General features: G+C 40.1%; 1 protein-coding gene across 7 annotated transcripts in view; it reads right to left on the bottom strand.

The window, feature by feature from the left end:
- Mtmr6 (myotubularin related protein 6) overlaps window positions 1-17,823 on the bottom strand; it is a 43,147-nt gene that overhangs the window by 7,890 nt on the left and 17,434 nt on the right. For 4 of the 7 annotated variants that reach the window (XM_042284959.2, XM_076545130.1, XM_076545129.1 and 1 more), the window contains 7 exons: window positions 17,539-17,696; window positions 14,179-14,307; window positions 5,514-5,648; window positions 4,364-4,477; window positions 2,964-3,096; window positions 1,960-2,069; window positions 1,473-1,598 (listed from right to left, as the gene is read on the bottom strand). In XM_042284959.2, the coding sequence (XP_042140893.2) occupies window positions 1,473-1,598; window positions 1,960-2,069; window positions 2,964-3,096; window positions 4,364-4,477; window positions 5,514-5,648; window positions 14,179-14,307; window positions 17,539-17,696 (905 nt within the window). The remainder of the gene's footprint in view (window positions 1-1,472; window positions 1,599-1,959; window positions 2,070-2,963; window positions 3,097-4,363; window positions 4,478-5,513; window positions 5,649-14,178; window positions 14,308-17,538; window positions 17,697-17,823) is intronic. The other 3 variants (XM_042284961.2, XM_076545133.1, XM_076545132.1) reach the window with 1 other exon arrangement.

Here is a 17,823-nt window from a genome sequence, read left to right as displayed (position 1 = left end):
GGGCCTCCATCATTCTATCCATCCTAACTTAGTATTCTCTTGAGCTTGCTCCGACCTTAGCTCCGAGGAGAGCAGGAAGCACCAGACGCTGACTCAGCAGCCTGGAAACCTAGGTGAGGGCTCCTGTCCTGCACTCCCATGCAGTGCATGACTGGTCCGCACTGGTCCTCCTTTGCCACTGTCCCATGAACCCATCACCTCCGTCTACTTGTGAGTGCTCTGCTGCCTTCCTTCTAGTCCCCCCTCTTCAACTGGCCCAACAGTCGCTATACTGGACCCTGAGCCTCCGTCCCACCCCCTCCTGACTTCAAGGTGCCAAGGTAACTTTTACAGAGCATCTCTCATCAAGCTACTGCTTGCTCTTTATGTATTACTAAATGGCTCTCATTGCCCAGAGGGGAAAGTACACATCCCAGCATCCTCTTCCTCAGGCTCTCACCCTACAATTGCTGTGCACCAAGCTTACTCTCACCTCCCTCATGTATCACCCATGTTACTAAAGGGGCTCTGCTGTGCTCCTGATCATTTCATACACAGCTTATCCAAATGCCTAGCAAAGGAGCTAAGAATAACATTCCTCACTTATATTCGCAAAGTAAGCTTAATGTTATTTTTTATTAGCACCATTTTCCTATAGATTTTTTATTTCTATTTAGTTTGTTGTTATTTCCATTTGATTTAGTATGAGAATAGAGCCAAATAATGGTGCTGACCCTTGTCACAAGGACACTGTTTAATAATTAAAAGCTGAAAAACATCTCTAATATTTCTTCATGCACTCACCATGTATTTCTATGTAAATTTTTTTTATTTTTAGACAGAGTTTCATGAAGCTCAGGCTGGTCTCAAACTGATAACATAGTAAAGGATGACCTTAAATTCCTGACTCTCTTGTCTTCACCTCCCAAATGCTAGGCTTGCAGACTCAGCTTAATATACCTGGCTTACCATGTAAAATTTGGAAGTTAATCTAATCAAATACAAAACAAAATAAACAGAAGATAAAATCCTGCCTAGTAGGAAACCAGTTCAACTAGAAATTTGGCTTTACAGACAGAAATGACACCACAACGTTTCACTTACCATCAGTGCGATAAATGAACACTGCCTCAACATGACTTAAAGTTCAGTACTGTGTTTTACACAATACGTTCATTAGATAAAGATGTGGGAGAAAATCTCAACAATTCTGTTGGTAACGCTTTAGGGCAGTGGTGGTGGGGTGTCAACTTCTAGATCTGAAATATTTTGCCAAAAACTGGCACAAATGGAGTTCGGTCTAACGGCAGGTCCTCTGCCTCAGAAGCACTGACATCAAGGGCCCCAGAATCTTTAACAAGAACTGTCCTATGCAGGGTCACCTGCTTAGCAGAATCCACCAGCAACATGACCTTAGTATAAAACTGTCTTTGAATATTGCCAAGCATCCCCTGGACAGAAGAATCACTGTGTCCAATGGAATAAATCCTTACCATGAATCCTTCCATTGTCCTGTAGTAGGGATCCAACAAAAGCGAACCAAGGGAACAGACTTGGGAAGTCCTGTCCCACCCATCCGAACAGTGCACCAGCACACTTGCATTTTCCACCACTATTGCCTGGGGGAAAAAATGACATACTCAGATTCCCGTAAAACACACTGTTCATAAATCAATAAGGTTGCATACCAAAACCCACACTAGAAGATACACACTATAAAGAAGAGCTTGCTCTGCAATAACACTGTTGCCACGGCAATTAAAACAACAAACAACAGAAACAAAGCAAGCAAATAAAACAGTTGTTTCTAAGTACTTGGTAATTGTAAATCTCCATATTAGGTACCACTTCAAACTGAAGTGAACTCCATTAAAGAGGTAAAGACGAGCAAAGGTTGTTTGAGCAGAACAGACATCTGTACCAAGGCTAAAAGCATTCCTTCCCAAAGTTACCAACCCCAAACCAATGAGAAATGATTACCTTAGCTAAGAAGATTGCAGCATCCAAAACAGCCTTGATATGGCGAAGCCATCCTGAGTTCTCCAAACCAGAGTAGAAGTCGTTGACAGACAGCCCCTTGTTGCCATTCACTGGGAAACAGGGAAGAAGGGTTTCAGTTAGAATGGGCGAGAGTTCCCATTCATCCTTTCAGGAGTGAACTGGAAAAAGTACATATAAATAAAATGTGCAAAAATAAAATAAATAAATAAATAAGTAAATAAAATGTGCTATTAGAGGCTGAGTAATACTTTGGGGGCCTTTTTTGTCCTTCCTTGGGCTTAAAAGAAATGTTTGATTGCCTTTTAAAAGGTAGTGCAAATGTTTGACTATTTCATATTTTAAGTTTTTAATGACATCATGACTAGAATATACTGACTATTCAAAGATCTCTAACAACAGTGACCTGTAAACCATTACAGCTGTTCAGATAGAGCAGCTCCCACCCAAAATGAAGCTACTGAGCCTTGAAATGTGGCTAGGCCGAAGTGAGATCTAAGTATAGAAACACTATTGCTTTCTAAGAGTTGATGACAATAAAAGGTCTCATAGGATGTGGTTGTGCACACCTGTAATCCCAACACCCGAGAAGCTGAAACAAGAGGATCGGGATCGCAAGGCAAGCCTTGGCTACAGAGTTAGCTCAAGGATACCTTGGATTAAATGAAACCCTTCTCAAACGATATGAGTAAGCAACTGAGTGTATGAGAGAGAGAGAGGGAGGGAGGGAAGGAGGGAGGGAGGGAGAGAGGGAAGGAGAGGGAAGGAAGAAGAGGGAGGGGGAGGGAAGTAGAAAGGCTAGTCTGTCAGTTTTTATACTCACTACATGCTAAAAATAATACTTTTATTATATTAAGTATATTATCAACATCAATCCCACATTCTCTTTACTTTTTGAGTGTGACTGACAGAACATTCAAAGCCTACGTGACTATTCCTATATCTCTATCTCACAAAGCTTTCTAAAAGGTGTACAATAATCATACCTTCTAGTAATTTCTGAAGGCTGGATCTCATGACATGAATATTTTCTATTCCAACAAACTGAAATCTAATATTAGAATAGTTGTCTTCATTTTCATAACCTTTTCCGGCTGCTCTGTTAGCCATTGCATTCAGCTAAAATTCAAAATTTTAGAAATTTACAATCAAATTATTTTTATCTTTAGTTTACCAAAATGCCATAAAAACAGTAAGTCACACTTCATAGGCAGGAGAGCATTTAAAGAAACTCATCAAAATTGAATAAGCTACTATTTTTTAACAAGCAAAACTGCCACATCACCAGCAGTGAAGAAGGGCAGTGTGCGGGGGAAATGTGGCTGTCACACAGAAGACAGTCTAGTCCACCAGACTCGAAAATTCAAGATCATTCATCTACATTCTCACCAGCTTTCCACATTTCTGTAACAACTCAAACTTAAAAAGAAAGGAATGTTTCCTATCTAAATCTGGATTTGGAGATAGGTAGAGCTAGAGAGCTGCTCAGTTTGCAGAGACAGACTGTGAGATCAGAACCACAGGTGCCCTGAGAGCCAGATGTGAACTGCGGCTCTATGCCACGGAGCTTGCACGTGGAGACTCAGCACTGCACTACAGCTGTCTTGTGTACAGCATCAGCCACCAGCCTGGCACAGCTCCAAGAATCATGCCTAAGAGAAACTGCTCTCCAGAGGAAAAACTGACTGTTGACTGATCAGAGACACCCTTAGGATTCGGCTTGCTGGCTTCTTTCACACAATCTGTTACTATAATTACTATTCTTTTCATACGAGTATGGATGAAGAAAATGACCTAAATCAGGTGAAAATAACTTTTCATTAAGTGAATGGGCCTGGGGCTGGTAATAAGTACAGGTGAATTATACCCACTGACTCAATAGTTACCAGCATCTATGATGACTGAAGTAAAATTTAAAATGCTTCCATATCATCACCACTTAATTTTAAACTTAGAAAAGCAAGTAAAAAAAAAATCAGTATTTTCTGTATCAATGACAATTATATAAATAAAAACTATTAGGTCTTGAGCTACAAATCAGTCAGATTTAATCCTCAAAACGTATATACTATAATCACCTTTTATATCTAACATCACCTAAAAAGAATCATTAGATTACAGGCCTCCAGTAACAAGGGAACACATTTTTTTTTTTTTTTATGAGACATTACCAACTCCTGAGTCCTGAGAAAGCCTTTTATATTTAACAAAAGATTATTAATAGCAACTTCTAATATTAATACTTTCTAATTTAATTGAGTTATCCTCATCTTCTGTATTTTCCATTTGTCTTTTGTGAGGTTGCACAGTGATGGAGACTCACACTAAGACACTATGGTCCCTTTCACAATGCTGCCTAAAGTCGCTTGTATTCTATAGTGCTCACTCGCTTTTTCTCATCGCTCTCTCTTATTTTCTCATCATTCCAGATTTTTGAAGAAATCCTCACTATAATTCTGCCAATGTCCTTTTGTGTATCCCACCAGCTCTGCATGCGATGCTATAACAGAAATCAAAATAAAGTTAGCTGTCACCGCTCAAGATTGTAATTACTCTAATTTCAGGGTCCTATGTGAATCAGCTCTCTACCGTGCACATAAAAAGAAGCACAGATTCTGATTCAGTCTCAATGATAAGAATTTAGCCTTGTACCATAGACACCAAGATAACAGCAATTTCCTGTTCATTACAGTTCTCTAGTTCAGTGTTTCCTACATTAAATAATTGTTTCCTCTAGGTTTTAATCTTTCAAATTATGGCCAAATTATTTTAACACCAAGTGTTTTGTCAATTAACAGTTCTAGTAACAAAGAGAGTGATAAGCTGGGTATTGTGGTGCATGCCTATAATTCCAGTATTTGGGAGGTAGAGGCACAACAACCAGGATCCTTAGCTACTTCGTACAAATGCTACATAAGAGCTTGTCTCAAGCCGGCCGGTGGTGGCGCACGCCTTTAATCCCAGCACACGGGAGGCAGAACCAGGCGGATCTCTGTGAGTTCGAGGCCAGCCTGGGCTACAGAGTGAGTTCCAGGAAAAGGTGTGATATTACACATAGAAACCCTGTCTCAAAAAAAAAAAAAAAAAAAAGGAAGGAAAACTTTGGAGAGAGTATTAAAACAAGACTTAATACATCTTTAAGAGTTCCAAATGTGGCAGGGCATGGTGGCACACATCTTTAATCCCAGCACTTGGGAGGGAGAGGCAGGAGGATTCTGTGAGTTCTAGGCTAGCCTGAGTTACATAGTGAGACCCTGTCATTAAAAAACAAAAACAAACAAACAAAAGAGTTCCATATGTGTGTATATCGATATGTTTTATATCAGGAGACAGAAGAAATCATGGCCTAGAGTAGAGGACTGAGAACTGGTCTCCTAATTAGTACCCCTCAGAGGATTGATTTTCTTCATAACATTAGCCTTTGCTAACTTAAAACTACAATTAAGGTATGTTATATATGGGCAAATATATTTATTCCCATCAATTAAAGACATAAACAATTAATTTAACAGACTGCAGGGTACTTGGATACATACCTTGGGCCTGGTATCCACAACATACATGTAGTTGTTTCCTGAGTTGGCTGTACTAATGGCTTTAAGCAACTTCTCATCCTCCAGGCACCTGGCACTGAAGCCTGACAATGGTTGACTACATCGACAAATGACAGCCTAATTTTAAAAAGACAAACCAGATTATACAAAGACTCTAAAAGCTTAGGAAAAGACATACAGTGTTAAAATCAAACATACTATATATTTTAAAGTTTGGAAGAAAATTAGAAGGCATTAATGTTGAAATATTATTTGATTTAAATACCTGTCAGAATCTAGATGCTGCCTACACTTCCTATGTTGGTTTGAATGAAAATGGCCCCCATAGACTCATAGGGAGTGGCATTATTGCAGGTGCGGCCTTGTTGGAGTAGGTGTGGCCTTGGAGAAAGTGTGTCACTGGGAGCAGGCTTTGAGGTTTCAGATGCTCAAGCCAGGCCCAGTGTCATACTCTCTTCCTGCTGCCTTCTGATCCAGATGTAGAACTCAGCTCCATCTTCAGAACCATGTCTGTCTACATGTCACCATACTTCCCACCATGACAATAATGAACTGAACCTTGAAACTGTAAGTGAGCCCCAGTTAAACGTTTTCCTTTATAAGAGTTGCAGTGGTCATGGTGTCTCTTCACAGTAATAAAACCCTAAGACACTTTTCAATATTGTCTTTTCCCAAGAAAACTAAATGTTTCCTTATCTAGTTTGTACACACACACACACACACACACACACACCAAAAAAAAAAAAATCAAAGTTGAATTTAAAACATGGTGGCCCCAAGGTGCAGCACTCAGTCAACTGTCTAATCAAGGAGGACACACCTGCATTCTGGTTTTATATTGCTACAAGATAATTTCAGCTAAAGTTCAGGTAAAGAAGATGGGCTAGCAATACATACAGGTCACAAAATTCTAAAATGCTGTTGGACATGGTGCTGGGAACTGAACTCAAGTTCTCTAGATGAGCAGGAAGCACTCTAACCACTAGTCAGTCATCTCTCCCACCCTTAACAGGAACTTTTAAATTAACAACATCTTGGGCTAGAGAGATGGTTCAGCAGGTCAGAGCACCTACTGCTCTTCCAGAGGACTGGGTTTCAGTTCCCAGCACCTGCGTGGAAACTCACACAACCTTTTGTAACTCCAGTTCCACGGGATCCAATAGGCAACAGGCACATACCTGGTGCACAAACATATACATTCAGGCAAAACACTTATATATATAAATAAGAATTAAAATATAAATTAACAACATCTGAAATTTTATTTCCCTACTAAAAATCAGAAAGCTTTTTAAAAGGTGAGACATAAAGATGAGAAAAGATAATCTAAGGAGAGACATATCTATAAAAAAGGAATTAGTAAGTAATGTATTTTTTTTACTATATTTTAATTCCTTAAAAAATTAAAAGATTTAGAAGCATATATTTCTCTTCAATCTTACCCATGTCACCTCCAGTTTTACTCTACAAAAACATTCCAATACAGTATCATTGGGGAAAGTGTTACAAGTACATGTGTGGGGGAACCCACCCCTGCTTTTTCCCCAGGGTACTCTTGAGGAGAGAGGAATAAGAGATATTAAGTAGAAAGATAGAGGGAAGAGAAACAGAAACACAGGATAACTTTGGGAGAACCTGGATCAATATTCACCAACTCCTCCTGTATCTTCTAAAGGGCCTTTTATAGGAATGCCAAGGGGTGGAACAAAAGACCTCCCCCTAGCTCAGCCAAGTGAAGACCCTTCCAATTACCTGGTAACCACACGTGTTCAAGCAATTCTCTAATGCAGCTTTGCTGGGTAAAGCAAACTCAGATCTCACCAGGAAACCTTTGTGGGCCTCTACAACTCTCCCTTCTTGATATAATAAGTGGTCCCCCAGGCCCCTCAGATAGACTGTGCCTGTCCTTAGGTCGTCCTTCTTGAATAATCTTCCTTACCCGTCATGGAGATACACTTTCCATCAAGTATACTCTGGCTTAGGTTGGAAGATATCAAGAAGAAAGTTGCCCGGCTTTGGCTACCAGCCTCTGGCAGGAGGGGGTACAAAGTTTAACTCAGCTCTGACAGAGGTCCCTGCTAAGAGCTTGCAAACATCCACAATGATATCCATAGCTGCCACACCTCACAGGAAAGGAGTAGAGGATAATAAAGATGGAATATCCTTTTTAGAATTGGTCTAAGATGACTACAGCAGTCTTAGCTGCACCAAGCATTTTTCTAAATCAAAACTCTCTCCTAACAGATGTTCAATAAAATTTTCAAGAGACTATTTTGATTCCCAGGAGAAAACAGTCATTTCAAAACACTTCAAAGCATCCACTCAAGTAAACAAAAACCCATGCTAATTATAAAGACATTTTTAGCTGTTTAAGTTGCTCATATGTGTTCCTACCACAGCAGTAGAATTTCTGTACAAACTAACTGGATTGTGGGAGGCCTACCCCTTTGAGGGAGGCCTACCCCTTTCTAAACAGAAACAGAGAAGTAGAAACTTTGAAGAAGAAGACAGAAAAGCTCCCCTAATTATGACACCTTCACTTAAGTTTTCCAGGAGTCACTGGGACCACAAAATTATATTTTAAGCTATCATAAAAGGTGTTCAAATATATCTGAAGGTAAGGAATAATAAAAACATTTCTAGTATGAACATCACTATACACTTTTTACAAACTTACATTCAACATTACACTTTTTACAAACTTAGATTCAACATTTACACTTTTTAACACTCAACATTTATACTTTTTACAAACTTACATTCAACATGTTTACAAGTAGCATAAATATCAGGATACTTATTTACACTTTTTACAAACTTATATTCAAAAGGAAACCTCATAGAATGATTTTACAAACTTTAGCACCTATCTAGAAGATATTTCTTAAAAGAACTATTTACATTATTCTTCCAACAAGACAGAGATTACTTTCTTTGGACTTCATTTAAAAAGTAGAAATAAGAACACTTCTCTTATGGTACTATTTATGAAATTAAAAGGTCTAGATAAAAAAATAGAGCATAATATGTAAAACATTGCTCAAACACATTGTTCAGTAGATCATTAATCTCAATCGTCTATAATTGATATTATTTAGATTTTTCTGATAAAGCAAGTAAAATGTTTCATATCAAACTCAGGCAGCCAGCAAGCTTCATTTGATGACTAAGGGTACCATTTTCCTCTTAGTTTTTTTTTTTTTTTTTGGTTTTTCGAGACAGGGTTTCTCTGTGTAGCTTTGCGCCTTTCCTGGGACTCACTTGGTAGCCCAGGCTGGCCTCGAACTCGCAGAGATCCGCCTGGCTCTGCCTCCCAAGTGCTGGGATTAAAGGCGTGCGCCACCACCGCCCGGCTTCCTCTTAGTTTTTTTAAGCTGCTTTTTTAGACTGCCATGAGCTCTTTCAACGATGCCTTGTCTTTGATAGATTTTTATTAGACCAATGTTTCTGACAAGGTTATTTGTTCACAGAAACTGCTACTGTCCAAAGGAGTCAAAAACATAGATGTGTGTTTTATTTATCATGAAACACATCTTTTATTAGCTCACTCTGAGAAAGAACATTTTCATGATTTAGTATTTTTACTTCATTCACTAGCTTCTCAACCCCTGATGCCATTTTACTAATTGCTGAGATACTTTGATCTTGAGTTATTCAGCTCAGGCTGTAATTATAACTTTTCAACCTTTAGTACGTGGCATATTTTTCCTATTCTCACAAATATCAGTGCATTCATTAAGCAAACATTCTAATTCACCATTGCTTCTAGATTTTTCTGGAGATTGGTCCCCATCTAAAAGGAGTCACTCCTTTCTGAATACATGTTTCCTTGTTCTCCCATTAGATTTGCAAAGAAATCACTCACTGCAGGCTGCTGTTCAAAAGGCAAAGAACTTCTCCCGATTATCCTCATTTGTCCCCTCTAGTATCTCATAGCACGACCCAAGTTTTTCATTTGCCCTTAAGTTTTTTTCATACGTAAAGCAATTTCTAATGTATGGACCACTTTCCCTTGCTTTCTTAAAGGTTTCAAAATTATTTGAGAAGCGTCTTTAGCATCTTAATTGCCTCTTGACAGGCATCACCTGTTTCTCATTTTCAGGAAGTAAGGCTAAGTTTTCTAGCAGCGCTTGGGAGAAAGTGATGTTTTGAGCTGAAAAAGCAGTTTTTTGGGTAGTGTAGTACTGACAGTATTTCCCTTGGGCTGTTTGTTGCTCTGTTATGGGGAACATTTGAAAGGTTTTTTTTTTTTTTTTTGTTTGTTTTTTTTTTTTTTTTTGTCCCTGTCTGTTTGCATTTTCTTCCGGGCCTACCTATACCACTACACTGTTACAAACCACATTTTCCACTCTACCTTTTCTATACCATCACGCTGTTGTGAACTACATTTTCTAAGCAGCACTTTGTGATACTTGATTATGAGTCATTCAGCTCAGGCTGTAGTTATAACTTTTCAACCTTCAGTACGTGGCACATTTTTCCTATTCTCACAAATATACCTGTCCCAGCTGTGGCCAATTTTGGCTGTTGCACTCTCAGTTCACCTGGCACTGTCCCCAGAGCAGGTCACATTTGGTGGCTTTGCTTCCCAGCCTCACCAGGTCAGTGAAAAGAACTTTTTCAGAGGGGTTCTTTCACTCCTCTCCTCAGTTGTGGACACCGTGTAGCCTCATTTACCGACTCGGGGCTCGAGGTTGGGCGGGTGGCTCCTGCTGTCCCTGCCAACCTCATTTGTATGGCCAAATTTTGCTTCAGTTTTTCCCATGCTGCCATTGCAGCTTTGCAGCTACTGCTTCCTCCACATCAGCAGCTTTTCCCCGGTCTCACACCACCTCTGCTGCCACTCCACCCTGAGGGAATCTTCCCTTGCTTGACTTTCTGCCTGCATTCCCTGGGGCATCTCTTAGTAGGCCCTAGCTGTAGGGGACTCTGGCTAGGGTCCAAAGTGTCTGCTGTTTTTCTAATACTGGCTTGAAGAGGAGACAGGACCAGCAGAAAGGGTTTACTATGTTCCAAGAGGTGTTTTTTCTAGGGCAATTACAGGTGACTTCCCCATTCTGATACATGTTGTTCCAGGCGAATCTAATTTCACCCTTATAGAAAGAAAAGAGATCTGAGAAGGAAAGACCTGAAAAGCTTTCAGTTTTTTAGGCAGAAATTACTAAGTTTTTCCCAAGACTTCTATTCCTTATTTTCAGCTTCATGGCCAAGAGCAAACTAATTTTGATGGTACGATGTTTTCATACAGTGGCAATATCGGTAGAGCGGAAGTTTTTGTCTCACCCACATCTGTCTCAGGGAATATTTTTTCCCTGACACTCAGAGCTTAGATCTAAGCTATCCATAGGCCAAAAGCTTCCACAGGAATCTTTTTCTGCCCATTTTCTCTCATAGTATTTTTTCATGATTCCAATTCTTCCTCAGAAGTCTGCATTCACAGTCCCAAGAACACAGCCCTTCTGTCTTGTTGCTCTTCTAACTTATCCTAAGTTTTTTCTACACTATCTTCCTATATTCTACCTTACCCTAAGTTTTTTCTTACCCAATATTCCTAATTCTACTCTTTTTCTGAATTTCTTCTTACCCAATATTCCTATACCTAATCCTATATTTTTCCTTAATTTTATAGATAGAAATTAAGAAAGAGAGAAAGAAAGAAATCTAGATAGAGATATTTACTACAGCCTTATTTTTACTTTGGCATTTCTTTCAGACACTTTACTTTCACTCCCAAGAATAAAATACTGTCACCTTTATTTTTAATTCATTATTGGCCATGCCCGCTTACACCCATGATACCCCTAACTCTCCTTTTGCCAAGTCCTCTGTCCCTGTTCCTGGCACCATCTGTGGGGGAACCCACCCCCCACTTTTTCCCCAGGGTACTTTTGAGGAGGGAGGGATAAGAGATATTAGGTAAAAAGATAGAGGGGAGAGAAACAGATAGAAACACAGGATAGCCTCAGAAGGGCCTGGATCAATATCCACTGGCCCCTCCTGCATCTTGTAAAGGGCCTTTTATAGGCATGTCAAGGGGTGGAGGAAAAGATCTCCCCCTATCTCAGCCAAGTGTAAACCTTCCAAACACCTGGTAACCACACACATGGTCAATCCATCCCCTTAGGCAGCCCTGCTGGGTAAAGCAAGTTCAGATCTCACTAGGAAACCTTTGTGGGCCTCCACATACATGTCTGTATAGTTTACCTGCACAAACAAAATACGACCACAGAAATTACAATGGCAGAAGAAAATGAAGACTGTTATGTCACTTTTAATGTTCAAGAGTTCTTTCCTATTTTCTGCAAAATTGTTTTAGTTACTTTTCTGTTGTTAAATGTGGTATCCTAGTTCTCTGAGCATAAACAGGTTTCTTGTTGCCATTTTAAAGGAAAGCTCTACATGCCTTTTACACCTGTTTTCTGATTACTATGTCAACCACTGAGTATTTTTAACCTATCTTTCCAATAAACAATGTGTGATAACAGGGTGTGTCCAAGGTGGCCAGGAAACTCCCTACAGCTTAAGATACTAGAAGTAAATTAGAAACTTCTGTTTAAAATTTACCTGAACAGCCGGGTGGTGGTGGCGCACGCCTTTAATCCCAGCACTCGGGAGGCAGAGCCAGGCGGATCTCTGTGAGTTCGAGGCCAGCCTGGGCTACCAAGTGAGCTCCAGGAAAGGCGCAAAGCTACGCAGAGAAACCCTGTCTCGAAAAACCAAAAAAAAAAAAAAAAAAAAAAAAAAAAAAAAAAAAAAAAAAAAAAAAAAAAAAAAAAAAAAAAAAATAAAATTTACCTGAACAAAGTTCTAACAAAAACAAGGCATATGAGGCCACCAGGACAAGCATGGACAAAGAAATTCCAACAGAGGTGCGGTGACATTTGGGGTAACAGCAGACTGGCAACAGGCAACTGGTTTGGCAGAGAAAGAGCCTACCACAGGAAGGAGCAGGGAAATCTAGCAGCAAGGTCATAGCTGGCACCTGCAGGAGCAGGGTGTGGCTGAACACACAGAAAGGTGAGCTGCTCCAGATCTTTCCTCCCTGAGCTTTTTGTAGAGTTTAGTCTACAAAGAGGATTAACATCAGATTGGACCCAGCAAAGGATGGGAGTGAAGCCTTGAACTTCCCTAAACAAGAGAATAAAATATAGTCTATCCAGGAGAATGGGAGCTCCTGCCACCCTTCGTAACTGTTACATCACACAAAATCCTTTTGCTGCTACACCAGCACACTGTGAGGAAGCCAAACACATAGCAGAAAAATAAAAATGCAAAGGCACACAGCTTCAGGCATGCAAACTTTTAACAGCTGAAACATGAGGAAAGGGAGACACACACAGAATTCCTTAAAAAACAAAAAATTAACGAACAACAAAAGCCTGTCTGCTTGAGAGCTGTTGACACCAAATCAGACAACAGGAAACTGACTAAAGAAATTCAGAAAAGAGAAAGAACGCTTAATGTCACAAACACAGTCTCAGAACTAAAGAACCTGAGAGCTGGATGAGAAGGACAGTTAAGCAACTCTTCCAGAAAACAGAGACATGGGATGCAGGAAGGAAAGCTGCAGAAATGGAGGCTTACACAGGAAGCCTGTCAACTAACACAAGCTAAAAAGGACAAAATACAAAGAAAATGAACAGAGAAAAGAAATCATTGCAGAAACAGAAGTACCTTCTTCAAGCTGAGATCAGAGTTTATGGGCAGTCTGTAAATGATATACCAAGGCACATCACTATGAAATTCCTGAACCCAGGAAAAAAGCCTTCTGGGTAAAGAGGGGAATATGTTTAAAAATCAGTTTACAAGGGCTTGGGAGTCAGAAATGGCAAGGTACTCAGCCCACCTGTGTGGAAGCTGCCTCTGAACCTCAGTCATCAGCAAGGCCTGCTGCCTCAGGAGATTGCAAAGATACAAACCAGACAGCACCTAGGCTATCCCTACTGTTAGGAAGCTGGGAAGGTAAGTTCTCACGGGGTGAGGGTGAAGCTCAGGGTAGAGCAGGAGACCCTGGATTCCAGTGCCAGCAACGCATGTGTGCAGACACACAGGACAAGCAAGCCCTGCCAGCACATCAGTGTGGGTATGCCGCCTCTTCCTGCTCCTTACAAAACCCTTCCCAAGTGAAGGGCACAGAGCACAGATGCCCTGGGTTCTCTTCCGCTTTCAGTGCTTGCCTTGGCACAAGCAGGTTGTCTGATTTCTCTAAGTACACACAGGACTAAGGGGCAACTACAGAAAAGAAACAGACCTATCTATTCACTGATCCTATTATTAAGGCATTTCAGGAAGAGAAAGGTAGGAAAGGAGAATTTCAGGGTAGTTTTGTTTCATGACTTCAAAAACAATAGTGAAAAGCCAGCATGTCTCTGTTACAAACATTATAATAGCAAGCCTGTGAAGTAAAAGGTAATATTCACTGCCCAGTGTGGTGGCATATGCCTTTAACTCCAGCACTCAGAAGGCAAAGGTAGGCAGATCTCATGAGTTCAAGGCCTGCATAGTCTACATATTGAATTCTGGTACAGCAAGAGCTACATAGTGAAACTCTATTTCAAACAAAACCAAACCAAAAGTTAGTGTTCTTCTGGACGCTTAGAACATTGCCTGTGTTTACTGTACTTGTTAAGTGAGAGAAGTCTCTTACCTCGGTGCCTTGCCAGCAGTAGGACAGGACTGGAAGTCTGCCCTTGCTTCGGAAGTTGGAGCTGCCCATAATCATTGGTGGGGTGGCTGACTTTGGAACATATAGCTCCTTTGGGTAAGTTTCACAGACCTGGGAATATCAAATGAAAGTACTTAACTCCAACCAGAAACCACGAGGCTAGTGGAAGCAGATGAGCTAACTGTAGATCTTCTCCTTACCCTCCACTCCTCCAAGTCCAATCCCCAAGTCTCATCCCCAGCTCTGAAGCAGACCTTCTGCTGTGGCCTCCACTCACTCTGTGCCCACATTCTTAGGGGACTAAGCAGACCCTGGTGGAACACCCTGCTTTCCTCCCTCCTACGGACCCACTCATGCCCTCTCCTAATCCATCCCCATTCCATAGTGTCAGCTGCCAATACCTAGAAACACATTTTACCTGCACCTGCAGTGACCACACCTATCAGGATCCCAGATAAATTTCCTATGAGGCAGCACACAGCCATCACACTCTCCTAAGAATCAGAGAGGAAACAGAAACCAAGGAACAAAACACCCACTCAACAAAGACAAAACCAGACATTAGCACCTAAAATTACAATCACCCCAAAGCCAAATGTCTAGATGCCAGAGTGAAAACACAATCAATAACAGCAAAGGCAGTGTGTCTCCACTAGAGCCCAGCAACCCTACCACAGCAGGCCCTGAGTGTTCTAACATAGTGGAAGCACAAGAAAAAGACCTTAAAACAGCCTTTATGAATACAAGAGAGGTCTTCTAAGAAGAAATTAATAAATCCCTTAAAGAAATCTATGAAAACAAAAACCAACAGTGTAAGGAAATAGATAAAACTGACTAAGACCTGAAAGCGGAAATATAATTAATAAGAAAAACCCAAACTCAGAGAAGTGTGAAAATGAAAAATTTAGGAACCCAAACAGGAACCATAGAGGCAAGCTTCAGCACCAGAATACAAGAGATGGAAGAGAGAATCTCAGATATTGAAAACATGATAAAAGAAATGGATACATTGGTCAAAGAATATGTTAGAGCTAAAGAAACTCCTAGAACAAAATACCCAGGAAACCTGGGACACTATGAAAAGACCAAATTTAAGAAAAGGAATAGAAGAAGGAGAAGAAACACAACTAAAGGGTACAGAAATATTTTTAACAAAAATCATGGAAGAAAATTTCCCTGACCTAAGAGAAATGCCCATCAAAGACAAGAAGCCTACAGAGACACCAAATAGACTGGACTAGAAAAGAAGTTCCCTCAGCATATAATAATCAAAACACTAAACATACAGAACCAAGCAAGAATATTAAAAACTGCAAGGGAAAAAGAGCAAGTAACTCATAAGGGCAGACCTATTAGAATTACACCTGACTTCTCAATGCAGAGTCTGAAAGCCAGAAGGGCCTGGACAGATGTTCTACAGAGACTCCTAAGAGACCACAGATGCAAGCCCAGACTACTATACCCAGCAAAACTTTCAACTACCATAGATGGAGAAAATAAGACATTTTATGATAAAAACAAATTTAAGCAATATTTATCTACAAATCCATTCCTACCGAAGGTGCTAGAAGGAAAACTCCAATCTAAAGAGGTTAACAACACACACACACACACACACACACACACACACACACATATATATAAAATAAATAATCCCAGACCAGCAAAATCAAGAGGGGAAGTGTGCACCTGCACATAATCACACACACATACACACACCACAACCACCACCACCACCACTAAAATAGCAGGAAACAAAAATCACTGGTCATTGATATCTCTCAATATCAAAGGTCTCAATTCCCCAATGAAAAGACAAAGACTAACAGAATAGATGGGAAAACAGGATTCATCCTGCTGTATCCAAGAAACACACCTCAACACCAAGGATCTAACACCTCAGGAAAAAGATATTCCAAGCAAATAAACCTAAGAAGTAATCATTGTAGCCGTCTTAATATCTGACAAAATAGACTTGAAATCAAAACTAATCAGAAGAGCTAGGGAAGGACACTACATACTCATCAAGTGAAAATCCCACCAAGATGGCATTGGAATTCTTAACATCTATGCACCAAACACAAGGGCACCCAAGTCCATAAAAAGAAACACAACTGTATCTTAAATCACATATTGACTCCCACACACTGAGAGTGGGAAACTTCAATACCCTACTCTTACCAATAGACAGGTCATCCAGACAAAAACTAAACAGAGAAATGCTGGAGCTAACGGACGTTGTAAACCAAATGGACATAACAGATATTTATAGAACATTTCTTCCAGACACAAAAGAACTTGTCTTCTTCTCTGCATCTCAATTTTCTCCAAAACTGTCCACATACTCAGACACTAAGCAAATCTCAACAATACAGGAAAATTGGTATAACTCCCTGCATCCTGTCTGACCACTATGAATTAAAGCTGGAGATTAACAACAGAAACAACAGAAAGCTCATGAAAACTGAACAACTCATGACCTAATATGAAATGGGTCAAGAAAGAAATGAAAGACTTTCCAGAACTGAATGAAAATGAATACACAACATACCCAAACTTTATGGGTGTTGCAAGATATCTGATCACACTATGAACCCTGAGATTACCTTATTTACTGGAAAAACCTGCCTCTATGATGTGGCCCAGCCCTAGTACACACCCTTAATCCAAGAGTTTTCTGCTTTTTGTCAACAGGATTAAATAAAATCAATCATAGGTCAAGAGGTGGAGCAAGCAACTAGTTGACAGGAAGTAGCCATAGAGAGTAAGAGGGAGTCAGGAAGACAGATAGAGATGCACAAGAAGTAGTAGGGAGGAACTTTGAGTTTGGTGGTCCTTTTTGGTCTAGGGCATCCAAGGAGGAAGGTCAGCTGGCTGCTTTCTCTGCCTCTCTGAGCTAGCAGGTTTTCACCCCAACATCTGGCTCTTGAGTCTTTATTGGTAAAATAAAAGGATAGAGGCTTAGTTAAAACAACAATTGTCTTCCTACATGAAGGCAGTTGGGTGGTGGCTATGGAGGCCCAATCAGTAGCTGAGGCAGTGATAAGATCAGGTGCAGCAGCTGTGCCCCAGATATAAAACAACCAATGAGATATAATGAAGGCTGTTCTAAGAGGCATGTTTATAGCACTAAGTAACTACAAAAAAAAAAAAAAAAAAAAAAAAAAAAAAACTAGAGAGATTGAAAAAAAAACTGGACAGAAATCATGAGGCTAAAAAAAAAAGAAGCACACCTTTAAAGTATTTTAAGAAGTGAGAGCAGCATACTGTTCTTCAGACGGCTGAAACCCTGCCACATGTCGCCCTCTGAAACTGCTTTGACTGCTCCAGAGGCCAGCTTACCTTGTAGTCTCGGTTGGCATCACAGAGTTTCCACTTTCCATTAGGCACTCCCATCCTCTTATATTCCCTAGCAAGGTCAATGACCTCCCAACCCTTCAGTCGTTCGGAATCATTTTGTTTGGGATTATAAGAGAATGCATAGAGATCTTCATATTTTGCTGTAAAACAATAAAAGTCAATATAATGTAATTTATAAGGCAGTGGACTACAAATAAAATGATTTTAGGATTCTTTTTCCCTCCTTTTTTTTCTTTAAAAATTTCAAAGAGGTAGCTAAGACATGAA

Source organism: Peromyscus maniculatus, chromosome 9 (assembly GCF_049852395.1).
Source record: "Peromyscus maniculatus bairdii isolate BWxNUB_F1_BW_parent chromosome 9, HU_Pman_BW_mat_3.1, whole genome shotgun sequence".
Classification (NCBI taxonomy): domain Eukaryota; kingdom Metazoa; phylum Chordata; class Mammalia; order Rodentia; family Cricetidae; genus Peromyscus; species Peromyscus maniculatus.
Note: the sequence above shows the minus strand (reverse complement) of the source record. Positions and strands in the feature narration are given on the sequence as shown.